The 17,480-nt window shown below is 35.9% G+C and overlaps 2 protein-coding genes across 2 annotated transcripts; one reads left to right on the forward strand and one right to left on the reverse strand.

The window, feature by feature from the left end:
• Positions 1–2,324: 2,324 nt before the first annotated feature.
• LOC126832709 (uncharacterized) lies at positions 2,325–7,476 on the reverse strand. Its single transcript, XM_050563576.2, has 4 exons — positions 7,292–7,476; positions 5,979–6,102; positions 4,031–4,509; positions 2,325–3,463 (listed from the first exon to the last, which is right to left on the reverse strand). The coding sequence occupies exons 1-4, from the start codon at positions 7,474–7,476 to the stop codon at positions 3,040–3,042; spliced, it is 1,212 nt and encodes a 403-aa protein (XP_050419533.1). The 3' UTR covers positions 2,325–3,039.
• Positions 7,477–10,517: 3,041 nt separating this feature from the next.
• Positions 10,518–16,253, forward strand: LOC126831722 (toll-like receptor 5). Its single transcript, XM_050562369.2, has one exon. The coding sequence runs from the start codon at positions 10,754–10,756 to the stop codon at positions 12,332–12,334; it is 1,581 nt and encodes a 526-aa protein (XP_050418326.2). The 5' UTR covers positions 10,518–10,753; the 3' UTR covers positions 12,335–16,253.
• The last annotated feature ends 1,227 nt before the right edge of the window (positions 16,254–17,480 follow it).

Below are 17,480 nucleotides of genomic sequence, written 5' to 3' on the forward strand. Positions count from 1 at the left end.
GGAGCCAATGATCAAATAATAAGAGCCGGACGATTATAATAAATATATAAACTAATAAAGCTATGATATGATATAGTAAACGCAGATTCAGTGTATGACTGGTACATGTAGCCCAGTGGTTCCCAACCTTGTACTTTATAATAAGCGGGTGTACACATAAGGTCTCAGACTAGCAATTATTTGCCCATTGACTTCAATGTTAAATGGCTGTAACATCACAGGCTGTAGCTATTTGCTCAACATTCCGTTGGTTTCAATCTTTATAGGCACAATGGGGACCACATTTGGCAATATCCCCATCATAAATTTGTAGGGGGTTGACCATTTAGGTTTTTTGCTACGGGGATTTAATGTTGACAGGGGTGAAAATCTTACTTCCGACACAATGATTGCTCTGCAGAAAGACACTTTACACCCCCTATCCCTCCGCTGTAAGATCATCAGTATTACCCAAAACTGCTATGAAATTGCAAATTAGATCCCTTTTCTCCAATTCTAGACCAAAAAGTCAACCCAAAGATGCAGATAGAGGGGAGAAAAAAATTAAGGGAAAAATTGTCTATTTATAACACGCACTACAATAATTACTAGTCTTAATCCATAAGGGAATATTTTAGTCGGAAGTGTTTTCAATGCTCGCATTTTAAATAATAGTTAATATTGTATGTTCTCTTTCATTTTTCCATTATCAAACATAATGAATAAAAAGATATAACGAGGGAATGACATGCAAGATAACCCAAAAATTTTGCAATAGATGGACGGAGAACAGGAAAAAATCAACAAGACTCACCCCCTCGAATTGCCCCAATGCTTCACACCGAATTAGAATTTTTTTTCTAGCCTCAGTCGCATTCACAAAGAAAATGGGGGGGGGGGAACCTCGGAACGGAACGCAGAATATTCACTGGTTCGCCCTCTCATGACCGCAATGCTACACACCAAATTTGAAATCCGAAGATTTTCGACAAAAGCTGGTAACTCCGAAACAGAAGGTTGTGGAATGCTGAATATTGATAGACTCGTCTTCTTATGACCCAAATGCTACACAATCAATTTGAAATAAATCTGTTATAAACTGTACTCTATCGACAAAGGGGGGGGGGGGGTACCCGGAAAGCTGTTTATCGATCTGGTTCGTTCTCTCATGACCCCAATACACGTACTTTAACCAAATAGGTTAAAAATAATATAGGCTTTATTAAGCCAGCCAAAATTTCTAGAGTGAAATTTCACCTCCGGGTCCTCGTAACTAAACAATCTATAGCTTTTGAGAAAGCTTACAACACCAGGAACAAAAATCCGAGAGCTCCAAGAAAATGTTTGTAATAAATCGATTTAGGGTCTGGTGAAATCGTCACAATTGCTTTATTTATACTAACAATTCTGAAGTTGTCATAAAACTAAACATTGGCGACAATACTGTTGCCTTCATCCTTGGCAAAGAATATGGTATTGGTTAAATTTTGATTTAAACTAAAATGCCGAAAACACAAAGGACAAGGAACATACGGAATTTTGGAAATCCATTAAAGGTACAATTTATGGAAAAAATCAATAATTAATTGATCACGGTATTTAGTTTAAACAATTTATTTGATAAACTGAAAAGGATATAACAACAAGTTCTCCCTCAAAAAATCTTTATTTTCTGATAGGATTTGAGGCTAAAGGTCTAATTTAAACTGAAACAAAGAATCTATAAATATTTAGTTTTATCACTAAAAAAATAGATATATGGCCAAGACAGTCATACACGAGTTATATCCCTTTCCAATAGCTACTAATTCCGCGTCAAAGTCCGATTTTGACACAAATAGGGTAAGGGCCTATAATTGTAATCTAAAAATCAAATATTTGGCAACATGAACGTTCAAACAATGAAACATGGAAGTAATTAAAATAATATAAGTTGAAATACTGGTAGCTTTAGGTAGATATGGGTCTAGCCTTCAAAATTTCGATTCCGCAAACGCCGGTCGACAGATGCCGCAAACCCTATTTCACTTCCGACATATATTCATGGGCGCGCCTTGGCTAAATAATTCTTTGGGCGATTTTAATTCGAGAAAAGCTTAAAGTTGTACCCTTTGCAAATTAGACCTTTCCACAAGCACGATACCCGACCACTGCACACAGACGTTTTTTTTTATTACATATTTGGTTCTGTCCGATGGTCGAGTCACGAATAAGATTCATATAAACTGTTCAACATAACAGCAACCTTATTGTACAACGACAACCACTCTTTGAAAACTGAAGTGCAAACCGGCGCAGAAATACACAACAATCACATGTTTTACAATAATTTTTATTACGTCAGGTGAAAATCAATATAATACAGTATGTAATAAATAAAGGTCGCCCCATTACGGCTTTAGAGCACATATAAGCAGTATGGACAAGAGAGTAAAGTTACTATTGTTTTAGAAATATCATTTTAGTTTATTTTTCATAGCAGCACAAGGTGATGCACTGGTTGTTTGATATTGATTTCACGGCTTTCCTCTAATCGAGGCAACCAGTTCCTCGTAGGAATATTCAGGTTCGAAATGATGTCCTCTCACTGTTTCAAATGACAACCCATTTTCTCCTGAGCAATTATTAAATAGCTGAAAACCATATTTTAAGCTGTTGCCGCTATCTGCAATTAATTTCCTATTTTAGCGCCACTTTCGAAATTTTCGGATCGAGCTTATAGATTAACCGTAGAAGAGATCGTTATTTTAAAACTTCGTTTAAAACCTACCAATGAATTCTATATGTTAAAGTTGTAAATATATTTCCTTCTGAAACTGAAATCGCCAAGGGATTTTCTCACTTAGCTTGTGAAAATATTTCTTGATCTGAGACCAGATGGGCTTTTTATATTTGTATGGTTTCAAATCTGTCGTTTTAGCAGTGTCGTGCGCAAAAACTAATTTTAAACAAAAACATCACGATACATTTTTTTTGCATCATTACACCCATGTCAGTCCTTGCCTCAAAATGTCTCAATTATTAATTTAAATATATGTACATAATAGTTTTTATTAATCTTTATTGCTTATGTTTACCAACAAAAAGGTTTAGGATTCCACGTGTCAGTTGTGTCAAAGATCTTGGTTCTCTTTCATAAGCATGCATAATACCCATCATTGATACAGAAAACATAACAACGAATCCATGTGGTAGTACTAATAATGGTTTGAGTCTTGATTGTTTTACCAGGAGGTAAAATGCATAGAGAGTATGGGGAATAAGAAAAAGCGCGAGTTCTTTTCTTCGCGAAGCTCTTTCAAACAGTATTCCAAGTCCACAAATAAATCCAGCCACAACCGGAACTAGTGGTGGAATCGGTGGTGGTCTTCCACGAATATTTCTCAAAACACAAAGTCCATATTTAGCCAACATTACCATAGTAGCCAGAAAGGCACTTGACATAGCTAAATTCCTAACAAGAGTTAGCAATTCAACAAGAGGCCTGAAAAATATAATGCAACAAAGTTTTTAAAAATTTGAACTAAAATGTAGAACAGTCATATTGGTTAAAACTAATGTCATAAATTAAATAGGATCACACCAGAAACAGCTTGACATAGTTAACACATCCTGGCTAATGGAGATGGGAGGGGGGGGGGTCTCGACCCAGCACATTTTTTCCCTCTCAAGGGCCCTCTTACGCAGGGTCGTCGGAACCCGGAGGACTGGAGGAGGGGGGGACTGAACCCAATAATTTGAAAATACGTGTATGTCAGGGTTTTGACGTCGCAACGATGACAGAAACTCCCACCCCACCTCATATGAATTCGTTTCGATGGGCCTGTTACGTGCATGCATGCAAATGTGTACATGGGACCTCGGTATTACGTCTATTTGATAACGATGAGGTAATATGTGAAAGAATATTAAAAATTAATATCATCAGCCTAAGCAATATCGTTTAGGATTAAATCTCAAGAAGAATTGGGGCACGTAAAATTATGGAAAATATGTCATCTTAAAATACACAATTCTTCCAGTCGCCTAACCCAATGGAAAAAAAACTTACTTCTGAAAAAGAACCTTTCTTCTGAAGAGTAACATTGGGGTTGCATGGATTGGTAAATATAATTTAGCAAATGCAGGAAAACTGAGACAAAAATCTTTGAACGCGTGGTGGGTGCAAGATTCTTGATGTAATCCGGCTGCTTGACAAGAAATAAAACTTTCGGCTGGTTTGCGAAACAACAGGGATAAATTAGCATCGGTATAATCTCTTGACCACTTTAATATAGAATAGTAATATCCTTTTGACAAGAGATTTGGTTCTAGAGCTGTGCAATATACCAAAAAGGCACAGCTCAAACAAAACGATATGGTTTCACAGTAGGGTATCCTGGTGAGGTGACCACGTTTGACTAAAGTAGTCAATCCTGAACCAAGAGCTCTAGCTATAGCAAACAAGGAACCAGTTTTTCTTCTTAAATCGCTTTCAACTATAATAGATAAACCTGCTATTCCACCTGCTAGTCCATGATTCCAACCATCCTACAAACAAATGTTAAAATATCTAATATTCAGTCAAAGACTACCTTGTTTTATAATAACAATGTCATTCCAGAAATATTTCTCTCCCTTATCTAGCAACGATTTGATATTTTTATGCAGGGTCCCGTTTCTCGAAAATTTAACTAAAGATAAAATCCAAATTTTAGTAGATACTTCAATTTTGATTGGCTAAGCACTAAAATCAATCTAATACTATCCATTCAAATTACTAAAATCTGGATTTTATCTTAGTTAAAATTTTGTGAAACAGGCCCCTGTTCACTTGCTGTCGTTTCTCTCGTTGATTGGACACCAACCTCTCCTTAAGGATTTGTTTCATTTGATCTTGTTATTCAGCTAAAGCAGCTGCCATGAAGAATAATATTTTGTTCACAGAGCTAACAATGTTTGCTAAACTTTTCTGTTTTGTCAGACAATATCAGTAAATTTAGTTTTCAAAAGTCCAAGTTTAAACCAACGTCTCAGTTGTGTGGAGGGTGGGGGATGCTGCAGTATATTTCCTATTTCTATTTCATATTTCGCGCCATTGCCATTCTTGGAAAGCATCATAAGGAACACCATACTTATTATTTTATGCAGGGTCGGATGAAACTTAAATAGCGACCACCGTCTGAAAATGTCACTTTGCATCTACAGTAAAAAGAGAGCATATTCTGGTCATTGTCCGGCACACTCACACAAATGCAATTTGTTTGTATAGTAAATAGGACAGATTACTGGGCACAAATATATACACCATTCATAATAAATGACATATTTAGTTATGATACAAAAATTGTCTTTAAAAACTAATTTTGGGTCCCCTTTAATATTGGGCCCCCTGGCTGCAGCCCAGTCAACCCCCTCCCCGTTAACCATGATTATAATATGGACAATACTAAATACTTGATTTATTTGCGACCTTCTGATAACCAATTATTTAGTTTGTCACTTCTTGTTGCATGTTCTAAACCCCACCTGGGACACCGTTAAGAAATCGTATCCTTCTTTACTGCGACCAATCTGTTAAAACACAGATCCTATTTCGATTCGTTTTTTATAGTTCAAAATTTCGTTTTACTTGTCTGTGTTACACTAGGATCAGGAAGAGCTATTATATAATCCGAGTTCTGGCTGATGAGAAGGATTAGCCAATGAAACGGTCTTGTGTGGCGAGTTCTTAGTGCGGAGTGCATGGAACTGTGGGTATTCCACTAGAAACATCAACTCTGATTGGTTAATCAAATGGCTGACGCCATAGGGCTAAAGTTCGATCGTATGAACCCTGCGGCGACCTCCCACTACAACTGGTCAGATCTCCATATAGTGAAGATTATCGAAAGTATAAAAAAAAAACGAAACGAAATATAGATCTGTATTTTAATCAGATTGTGCTGTGACCATACCACCACCCATATCTAGAACACCTGATACCACCTCACATGGCTAATAACGTATCATACTTTTACCTTGGTTGTTCTCACTTTTTGTAGTAAATCAACAGATAGATGATATATACTAGGATATAAACCGAGAAATGTAGCAAACCTGGCACCATCTTTACATAGTATATCTTTTCCCAATCCCGGTAATCTGTTTATATATGAAATAGTATATCAGTCAGTTATCAGTACTAACATGATGTATTATATCGTGAATGGAAATCTATTGTTATTTCACTGAGAAGTATCTATACGTTTGTCGTATATAAATCTAGCTAATGCCACCATAGTCCAATAACGAATAGAAGACGTCTTTAGAATTGCCATATTTTAGGATAGCTACTTTCAGTATTATTGCGCTTGAAATTGACATTTATAAATTATAACACATAATTGCGTTTGGACTGGCGAAATATCGTCCGACCGACTTCACATTCATAAACTATAACACATACTTATGGAAAAACAGCTACTTATTTATTTGGGCGACGTTTCGAAGAATATTCTCTCAACGTTTTTAAAATGAAATGAAATGGGGTTTAACGTCCTACTGTTCTGCTCCTAACCTGGGCTAATGAAGACGGGCATACGCCATACACTGTGCTATGAGGGAAATTTTGCCCGGGCAGCGGCGCTACGGCCTACTCTTATATCGAATTCCAACTGCCAAGGGGTCTTTTACGTGCACTCCAATGTGTACACGGGACCTCGGTTTTTCGTTCCATCCGAACGACTAGACAGCTGTCCTTGTCAGGTCCTCCGTCCTGCATCACTGACAAGGGGAAACCACGCCGGAAAATCTGAATGAACTTTCTCGGCCAAAGCAGGGATCGAAGACCAACGTTTTCAAGCTAATACAGGAATACAAAAATGTGAGGCAAATATATACAGAAAACAGATGATGAAACAATACGACATGACAACAAGAAGATAAATGATAAATACTCTGTATCTGCGACCGACAAACCCATTTCGTTGCCTAATAACCTATGCTTGCTTTAAACTGGTGACAAGCAAATTACTCTGGGTGAAATGTAATGTAGATAGAAAATCAAAACAAATTTTAATCAAAGTAATACTTTAATGTTTCACTGAAATCAACGAGGTCACGTTCTACGGGTCGAGGTCAATCAAACCCCACATTGATAAAACTGGGATGATATGTTGACGTTATCTTATATTGCATACTGACATATACTTTGATGTCATATATTTTCTTTATAGCAAACATAACGATCAGTGCAGAGAGCCATAACCATCCATATATATATTATATATATATATATATGTAATATCAGGTATGCAACTATAGTTAGGGACGTACAAAAACGAGCACTCACCCTTTCCGAAAAGGATTCTTCATGATTGCCGCGACAACTTTAACCCCAGCATAGAGAGCTAGTCCACTTCCGAAACCCCGCACGAACTGCTGAAAGAAACGTTTAGACAACGCCAAACTACCGCTTTTAAGTTGGACTTCATTGGCTTCATCCTGAGAACTTTCGTGTGTAGTTGATATCGCCATTTTAGTTGATACAAGTATCTACATTCATTTATCACGTGCGTTTTTGTTTTTATTTTATCAATCAAGTCAGCTGACAAAACATTCATTTATCGAAAATTAGCACTCTTAGCCTACAAATTATGTATGATTTGAAATACACGATAAGCCCATGTTGTTAATTGAAATAACCCCTTTTTTATATCTGTACACACAGTATAAATACATGATCAGCTCATGTTGGTCATTGCAATAACCCCTTTTTTATATCTGTACACACTGTAGGCCTATAAATGACATCGGATGGATGCTATAAACATAGGTTGCCAGGTAATGAAACACACCCAAGTCATCTGAAGAGTGATGAACTAATTCGAGGCTAACAAGATTTTATAACAAAAGGGAATAACGCAGGATGTTATAATTACAATTACCTGGATATTCTCGAAGCAATGGCCCGAGGGAGCGAAAAGATATTTTGAAAAATATGAAGAACAAAACAGAAAACCCCCCAAACATTTTGAAAAATCACACAAGGGCACCATAACTTGGTATAAGGGGTTGAAATGGTGTTTAACGTCTTACTTTTCTAAACCTGTTGGCCTAAGGAACATGGGGACAGTGGTTCTTATACCGAATTCCAACTCAATGGTGCTTTTACGAGCACGCCAATGTGTAAACAGGACATCAGGTTTTCGTCCAATCTGAACAATTATACGTTATACCTTGTCAGGCCCCATGACGTGCACCACTGACGGGGAACCCGCGGCGGAAAACCCAGAGAAACGTTCTCGGCCAACACCGTGAGCGAACCCGAGACATTCTCGTTAGCAAGCCAGCGTGTTGCTCACCAAGTCACTGCGGCTCCCATGTATCAAGAAGTAATGACCTGAAAATCCAATCTTAATGAGCCTGAATTACATTGATATTTAAGTTGTGACAAAAACCTTGGAAAATTGTGGGGGGGGGGGGGGGTTGTGCTATGGTTTGTTAATGTATAATTTACATCACCAAAGATGGCACCGTCAGCAACAATAGAAAAATAGTAGTTTCTTCACTTGCTTTTATAAGGTCTCTTTGACTTGCCGTACTCACGATAATCTCGATAATCCAGCTTGAAAAAAGTCAGTAGACTGGTTTAGCATAGTCTCTATCATCCAGAAAAATATTCCACGAATATTAGTCTGGACGCGTTGAGAATAATAGGTCATTGGCTAGATTATCTGGTCTTTTACATTATCATAAACAAAGTGTAAGGAAGGTAACTAATTCTAAAACAAGATGAAATTAATTTAAGAGAGAGAAAGACAGAAATGGGGTTTAACGTCCACTCGACACAAACTAGGTCATTTCGGGACTACCATATGGTTTAATTTTATTTCAATAATTCGCTTGCGCGTAGGGGTCTTTAGCAGTGGGAGGAAACCGGAGGACCCGGAGAAAACCACGAGGAATTAATTTAAGAATGCCGTTTCAGAAAATAGAACTGGTTAAACACGTTCCAAATATTTTTGTAACACAGAGATGATTGCTACGATAGATGCGTAATGAAAATTTCAAGAAACGGAAGTGACAAAAAGAATAAGAAAAACAAGAGTTATCTTTCTATATAGCTGATTGAAGTGACAAGTGATAACAGATACACGGGCGAATTTCTGCTCACTAATAATTACGCATATATATGGTAGCAATGATCTCTGTGTTAAAATTGTATTTGGAACGTGTTGAACCAGATCTACCACATATAATATGTGTCAGTGATAATAACTGACACCAATATTGTCCTTTAGGAATATCCGTTTGGAGCACAGATTTGTCAATTCAGTCGGATTTGATATATATATCAGTCAGAGCTGGTTTCAGTTACGTCTTTTGTATTTTAAATATATGTAACATGGGGGAAACTAAGGTAAGTTTTATATATGTATATGAATATATGGTGGTATAATTATCGATATATTGAGAGATATGTATTTATCGTGGGGCACCCTAATGAACCCTCAATTAGCTTCCTCGTCTTAAGATCCCAAAATATCACGGGAGACCGAGAATTTGTTTACAAACCTTCCATTTGCTGTTCGTCAGGGAAGTATGTTGCGCTCTAATAAATCCTTCTAGTAGGGGGTATATATTATATTAAAGCTGATAAACTACAAGTACTTCTATTATTACGGTAGATAAATACATAAATGAAAATACGTCCAGGTAAAAAATTCAATTATGAGTCCTGTAACATAATACTTTGTATTTGTTTTGCTTTGTGATGTTCTTGTGCAAACGTTTACACTTTTAGATAACAGAAAATTTAAATGTATGTGGCTAATTTCCCTTTTCAGAATAAGACCAACCCCAGAATTAACACAAGGAAAGCCATGGTTATTTATTTAGTTTTGGTTTGGGTTGAAGTTCGTGGAGAAGACATTTCAGAGGTTAGCAGAAAATGTACCTTCAGTGAAGACGACAAATATCGCGGTATTAAAGTTGATTGTTCTCATAGGGTTTGTTCTACAGTTCCTAGAAATCTACCGATAAACACAACATCCTTGTATCTGAATAACAATAACATCCGGCATCTTTTAAACAATCAGTTCTCTGAATTACTTAATCTAAAATATCTAAATTTAAATTTCAACCCCATACTGGAAATCCAGGAAGATGCCTTCAACAACCTCAATCAGCTACACGAGATACAATTAAATGGACATAATCTGAACTATTCGGAAAGTGCACTGCCAGATAAATCCCTTAAACCACTGAAGTCCCTGAAACGTTTGAGTATCCGATCACATTTGAAGAACCCTGCGAACATTTTCTCAAGCAAAGGTTTTCGCCATTTAAGCAGTTTGGAGTCACTTGATATCGATGCAATTGAATTTAATGTCGGGTTTTCAGAACTAAAAAATCTTAAACAGCTTGATTTATCGGAAACATATATAGATGATGTTAAGTTTGATTGTCAGCTAGCCTACGTCACAAATAGCACTTTCACAGTATTTAAGACAGTTCCAATTTTAACCCTTAATTTGGAAAATGTTTATTATACGATATAGAACGGAATGCATTTGCACCTTTTTTGAAATTAGAAAATATTATCTTATCCTCAACCGCATCATCTTTACTACCATTTCCTAAAGTGCTTGAAACGTTACAAGTGTTTAAAAACAGAACACTCAAATCTGTAAAAGCCACTGGGTTTTCACCGAATGTGGGATATATCACATCTGCTGGGAATGATTTTAACGTAGAACTTATCTCTGATATTTGCATCTGGTCATTGGACTTACGTTATAATGCCATATCTATGTGCGATGTTTCAAAGTTTTTAACTTTTCCCATACCAACATTGACCAAGTGTCTTAGGCATCTTGACGTTTCAAACAATATGATTTTGGGAAAGGTAACCAATCTGATAGATTTTTACCTTTTATTCCCCCGGTTTGAAAATCTGGAATATCTTGATCTTTCTAAACAATTAAAATTTAGTCTTGATGGTAACACAGAATTTGACAAACCCCATCCACCTTCTCGCCCCGGATCTATTCCGGTGTATTTACCACCTAAACTGAAATATCTTTATTTAAATGGTTTAGCTGCACGCCTTGGCACAACTCCAAACGTTCATTTCATCGGAGGATCAAATTTGGTTCATCTTAATTTTTCCTATAGTATGTTAACTCTCTATAATGAGGCTATTATTTCAGGTTTAGAAAATTTACATGTACTTGATTTAAGCCAAGATAACTGTCGGTATATAAATCAATCCTTTTTTGATACTTTTCCTAATTTAACTACGTTAAGATTAAGTCGTGTAAATTTTGATACAGATCAGATTTTTAATATTGGTAAAAGATTGTTTCAACCCTTGAAAAAGTTGCAAAATCTAGATCTGACAAATAATTTATTAACTGGCTTGCCCCACGATATATTTGATGATTTGATAGAGCTGCAGGTTGTATCGCTGTCTTATAATAATTTAATTAGTGTCCCAGATCTAACGCATCTTGTCAACTTGGAGTCTATATTCCTTAGTTTCAACGCTTTAGTAACTGTTGATGGACAAACCCGAAACACATTAGATGCACTTTCTAAAGGTAATAGGGTTCATGTATCTTTTTACGGAAACACCTTTGCATGTATTTGTGAAAATTCTGACATGTTAGATTGGTTCATTCAGACCAGAGTGGATCTAGATGGTAGAAATTATTCTTGTGTAGATTGGAAAGGGGAGAGAATCTACACTAACCACGTGTACAGGCACTACCGAGACTTTCAACAACATTGTATTTCTGGAACTTGGTTTACTATATCTATTACTGGATCAAGTGTTATATTACTTGCTCTACTGACTTGTTTTATTTTCGTTAAGAATAAACTGAAAGTAAAATTATTTTTATTAAGAATGATTGGACGATATATTCAACCCAAGACGAGAGAAGAGTTTGCTTATGATGTATGTGTTCTTTATGCTGATGATGTTTACCAGTGGGTGTGTCATAATATGTACCAGGAACTTGAAGTGCGACGTGGATTAAAACTATATCTTCGTCATAAAGATGAACCTATTGGCGGAGATAAGCCCCAGGAGCTGTATAACTCCATGGATTCCAGTTGGAAAGTGGTTTTAATTTTAACTCCTGGATTGCTTGCTGACGTTTTTTCAGCCTATACGATGTCTGTATGCTTGTCGTTTATAACTTTAACCACACCCAACAGATTGATGTTGATAATAGATAAGGGTATGGATATACCTACTAATATAGATTACTTTCTTGAAGCAGTTAATGAGGAGAATGTTTACAGGTATGAAATAAACCATCTTTATGACGATGATCCTCAGTTGTGGAATAACATTTACAATGGTATAACAGCAAGGAATTTGTAGGATAAATGGAAGAGTGAGTAGTGGTAGATTACACTGTAAATGAGTTTTGTGTATTTTTACCGTAAATTGACTGGCAACTTTCTGCCAGTCATTTTACGGTAAAAATACAATTTGACGTGTATATTTACTTGGAATATACTTTGAAACGGTGACATTTTTAAAGGGAATGTGTTTGTCCCCACTCGGCTAAGTAGTCGTAGGTTCGATCCCTGGCGAACACACAAAGTTTTTCGGACGTTTCAGCTGAGCAGGCAAAACATCATTCGATAGTGGAAAGAAATTAAATAAAATGTGGTTTAACGTCCTACTGTTCTGCTTCTTACAGTGGAAAGAGTAGGAGGCATGACACGAAGCAAAATGTCCCACACAACCCTATGTATGGCATATCCCTGTTTTTATACGCCAGTTAGGTGCATTCAGATTTTGAATAACCTATTTCTCTAAAATAGACTAATCTTATTGACACAACAGTAAATATTTTGCACAAAATTCGATAAGTGATCGAAGGGGAATAACCGATTTGAACACTATTTGACAGTAAATTTACAATTTGTTGTAAAAATACTATTTTAAACGGCATTTCTGTTAATATACAGCTCACATAATGTAAACTGACATATGGTTGTATTTCTACATTACGTTTGAGGTAATCTTACATGTGGCCAAAGCGGGAATAACCGATGTGGCCACTATTGGACAATTAATTTACAATTTGCTGTAAAAATAATAATTCAAATGGCATTTCTGTTAATATACAGCTCACATAAAGTAAACTGAAATATGGTTGTATTTCTACATTAAGTTTGATGTAATCTTACATAAGCGTTGTATTCATATGCATTTACATCGTTTTAAATGTGAGCTAACACATATGTGATATTTTAAGTATACTTATAACTGTAAATATACATATAATTTTAACAGTTTAAAGCGGGAATAACCGATGTGGCCACTATTTGACAATTACTTTACAATTTGCTGTAAAAATAATAATTCAAATGGCATTTCTGTTAATATATAGCTCACATAAAGTAAACTGACATATGGTTGTATTTCTACATTAAGTTTTATGTAATCTTACATAAGCGTTGTAATCATATGCATTTACATCGTTTTAAATGTGAGCTAACACATATGTGATATTTTAAGTATACTTATAACTGTAAATATACATATAATTTTAACAGTTTAATATGGATCTTGTACGGCCCTCCGTCCTGCATCACTGACAAGGGGGAACCACGCCGGAAAATCTGGATGAATTTTCTCGGCCAATGCAGAGATCGAACACCCGACCTCCAGGGTAGCGAGCCATCGTCTTACCTACTTAGCCACTGTGACCCCTTCGTAAGTGGACTATACACGAAACGTAATGTTAAAGTTCTAAAGAGATGTACAATTACACGTTTCCTGTAAATTGTACACAAATCCCGTATTTAGACATGTTTGAACAGTAGAATTACCCATAAAAACTGTTCGTTAAAAGACATAGGTGTATCAACACAGGTTACATGTAACAAAAATACAGTTCTAACTTGTAAAACTACACTTTTATTGTTAATATCCAATTTTTTTTACCCGTAAACCCATGTTACCTCACCAATACAGTAAATTTATAGCATAAAAACATGCAGTGGTATTTTTACAGCGTTATGTTAAAGAAATTACATATTTTTCACTGTAATTTTACATTTATTTTTAACAGTGTAGTGTTAGATTTATTCGTATTAATTCGCCAGCCTTTTCATACAAAGGTTACTCGATCTATTTTTTTGTCGTGTAGAGTCTTTAAAGCATATTGGGGTTTCTGTTTACTGTGTATAATGAATTTATATAAGATACTACATTGTCTGTATTTGATAAATATAGCACTATTTTTTTATGATAGGGTATTTTTAAAAAAAATACTATCATGTCTTTTATAAATATAGAGATGTTTGTTATACAATTATGCAGTTGAATGTTAAGAAATTTACCATAGAAACTTATATTTTGAGAGATAATGATTTTTTTACTGTAAAATGATATTACGGAAGGGTATAATTTCCTGGGATATTGACATCCTGTGTAAATTTTCTCGAAATGAAATGAAATGAAATGGAGTTTAACGTCCTACTGTTCTGCTCCTAACCTGGGCTAATGAAGACGGGCATACGCCATACAGTGTGCTATGAGGGAAATTTTGCCCGGACAGCGGCACTACGGCCTTCTCTTATATCGAATTCCAACTGCCAAGGGATCTTTTACGTGCACGCCAATGTCTACACGGGACATCGGTTTTTCGTCCCATCCGAACGACTAGACAGCTTTCCTTGTCAGCCCCTCCGTCCTGCATTCGAGTTAATTTTCTCGAGATATTGACATCCTATGTAAATTTTCTCTATATATTGACATCCTTTGTAAATTTTCTCGAGATCACGAGTTAATATGAAACCTTATATGACAGTGTCTCCACGTTGTGAAGCAACCATTGTCCCAATACTTCGCACCAAATTTGATAAAAAAAAAAATACTCTAACATTTGTTACAAAGGAAAACTGCTTATTAATGAAAGAATAAACGGACAATCGATATGGTACCCATGATTTACACTAAATTTGAAATATGGTTAAAATCGATTGGGTTCTTCGTCTCATGGCCCCAATACTTCACACCAAATATGAAATTCAAAACCCTACCACGTTAGCTTTAATGTGTTAAGCTTCGAATTACAGACTTGCTTGTTAAATTATTTCAATTTAAATGAGAAGAGGACGTTTAATTGAAAATTTTGCATGGTTTTCGGACCATATTTTGTTTTAGAATAAAGCTAGACAGAGCGTTTATTGTCTTGTGGCACAAATGCTTCGGAGCAGATTTGTAAATAAAAAATCTTGAAAAACTTTGGGCTCTAACGCGTTCACAAGGATTACCGGAAAATAGGAATAACGCCATAACAAAACTTCAGGGAGCGCTGCAAATCAATAAGGTTCATTGTTCCGCCGAAAATAAATAGGGTTCCTCTGCTTGTGACACTGATGATTCAAAAGAAATTTTAACGATAGTCACGCAAAGTGTGGAGATACGCCCACGCAGCATCTATGCATCAACAGCAGATTATTCGAAATGAAAACTTGGTTGATTAATAAATTGTATAAGGGTCTAGCATTCATCAAGAAATCTAATCTCTATCGTGTTCGCGTGCTTGTTATCTCTCTGGGACAGAAATCTTATATTGCTGAAAATTAACAGGGGTTATCCTTGTCGCGGAACACTGAATATCGAAAATCTGTTAAAGCACAAAATTTGAAACAAAACGGTTAAAAACTGTAGGCTCTATCGTGCTATTAAGGTTTTCGGGAAAGTGTGTGTGTGTGTGGGGGGGGGGGGGGGGTAAACTCCGAAACAACAGGTTGTTGGGCGCTGAGAATACGTTAAAACTACGCGCACACATAAAAATACCCGAGATCTCGCGAAAATTTACACAGGATGGCAAGATCCCGAGAACATTAACTCGAATTCTCGAGATCGTTAACGCAGGATGGGAGATTCTCGAGAAATTTATTAGGGTATTTCGAGAACATTAAATTGAGATCTCGAGAAAGTATCACAGGATCGCAGGATGACACTATTTACTATAGGAATATATTTGGTAATTACAAAAATATTTAATATATGCTAATTTTTATTTTATTTTTTTAAATACAATGCTGTTTATTATATGATACTGCATTTTATTAATATAACCATACTTTATATGAAGTAGTGTATTCTATAACCATAGCACTATTTACCACAAGAGGCTATATAAGGGGTATTTACAGTATTATAACGTATAACACGGAACACTATTTTACTAAAACATATTGTATTTTATATTTCAACATTGCAATTTGTTTAACAAGAGTACGTACATTGAATTAAATTTCTTTGACCAATTCTGATTTGACATAAATGCTTAATTTACCATATACCACCCCATCCCAACCCCAACCCAAACACCACTACTTTCTACCTATATTACTTCCAAACTATACGGAAATTTTAAACTCTGCTGTTTGTGAACATATGTGAATCAATATCATCGGTTAAATCTCACACTCCCTGCCCTTTTTTTGGTTCCATGGACAATACCATATGAAGAATACCATTTCAAAACCCATGCACCCTGACCTTTTGTTGGCAATAACGAGATACAGAACCCAATTTAAAGACCTACGCATCTTGTCCTTTTGATGGTCTTATGGGCAATGCCGAGATGGGAATCCCATTAAAGACCTACGCACCATGCCCTTTTGATGGTCCCATAGGCAATAACGATATGAGGAATCCAATTGAAAAAGCTACGCATCATGGACAATAACGAAGGGGGGAATCCGGTAACAGGAGTGTTTTGGTATATTACAGTATTTGTTATGCCAGTCGCAGCAAGGGGCAAGATTTTGAAACTATCCTGCTCCTGCACCACGCCCATGGGAATCAAGTCGGAAAATTCAGAAGAACTTTCTCTGCGAACACCGACATAGAAAACGGGGCCGCAGGTTAGCAAGCCAACATATTACTCACTGAGTCACCGCGGCCCCCAGGCCATATAAAAACAAAACTCTACACTGGGATTAATTTACACATTTAAGTTGGTTTTTATGTACACGATTACCTGTTAAAAATGTTAGCTAACTTTTTCTTGGACCATACCACCATACACACATATTATAGAATAGTGTATACTTACAGTATTATTGATTCGATAAGACTTAGCTTACACCATCTTTAGCGTACATTACACTAGTCTACGTCTTTTGTGTGTTTACCCCTTATAAAAAGTCAATGAAATCGGTGCTGATTGACATCTCTTAGTTGGTTTAAGTTACACTTAAAGGGACAATGACACTCTTGCGGGCTTGACAGCTCAAGAAAATAAAAAAATAGCCTTATTCTAGTACTAGATGTGTTAGTGTCCTACCTGTTGTGTAAATTATCCATTAAATCCTATTTTACTTGTCCAAAGGGTTTAAAAATATTTTTAAATCCAAGTCACATTTGAAAAGATTTACGTCAGGCTTTTCAAATCATTTAGTTGAATTTTTCCAATTTTTTAAATTAGGTGTGTTAAGATGAAATTTGTATCATGAATTAATTGGAATATTGTAAAATAGTACAATTTGTT

This window comes from Patella vulgata, chromosome 9 (genome assembly GCF_932274485.2).
Source record: "Patella vulgata chromosome 9, xgPatVulg1.2, whole genome shotgun sequence".
Classification (NCBI taxonomy): Eukaryota; Metazoa; Mollusca; class Gastropoda; family Patellidae; genus Patella; species Patella vulgata.

Coding starts and splice junctions, on each gene's coding strand:
- LOC126832709 (XM_050563576.2), bottom strand. CDS start 7,476: ATGGCGATATCAACTACACACGAAAGTTCTCAGGATGAAGCCAATGAA. Junction 4,510..5,978: donor AAAAAGTGAGAACAACCAAG/GTAAAAGTATGA, acceptor ATTTGTTTGTAG/GATGGTTGGAATCATGGACT. Junction 3,464..4,030: donor AGAAAGGTTCTTTTTCAGAA/GTAAGTTTTTTT, acceptor TATATTTTTCAG/GCCTCTTGTTGAATTGCTAA.
- LOC126831722 (XM_050562369.2), top strand. CDS start 10,754: ATGTGCGATGTTTCAAAGTTTTTAACTTTTCCCATACCAACATTGACC.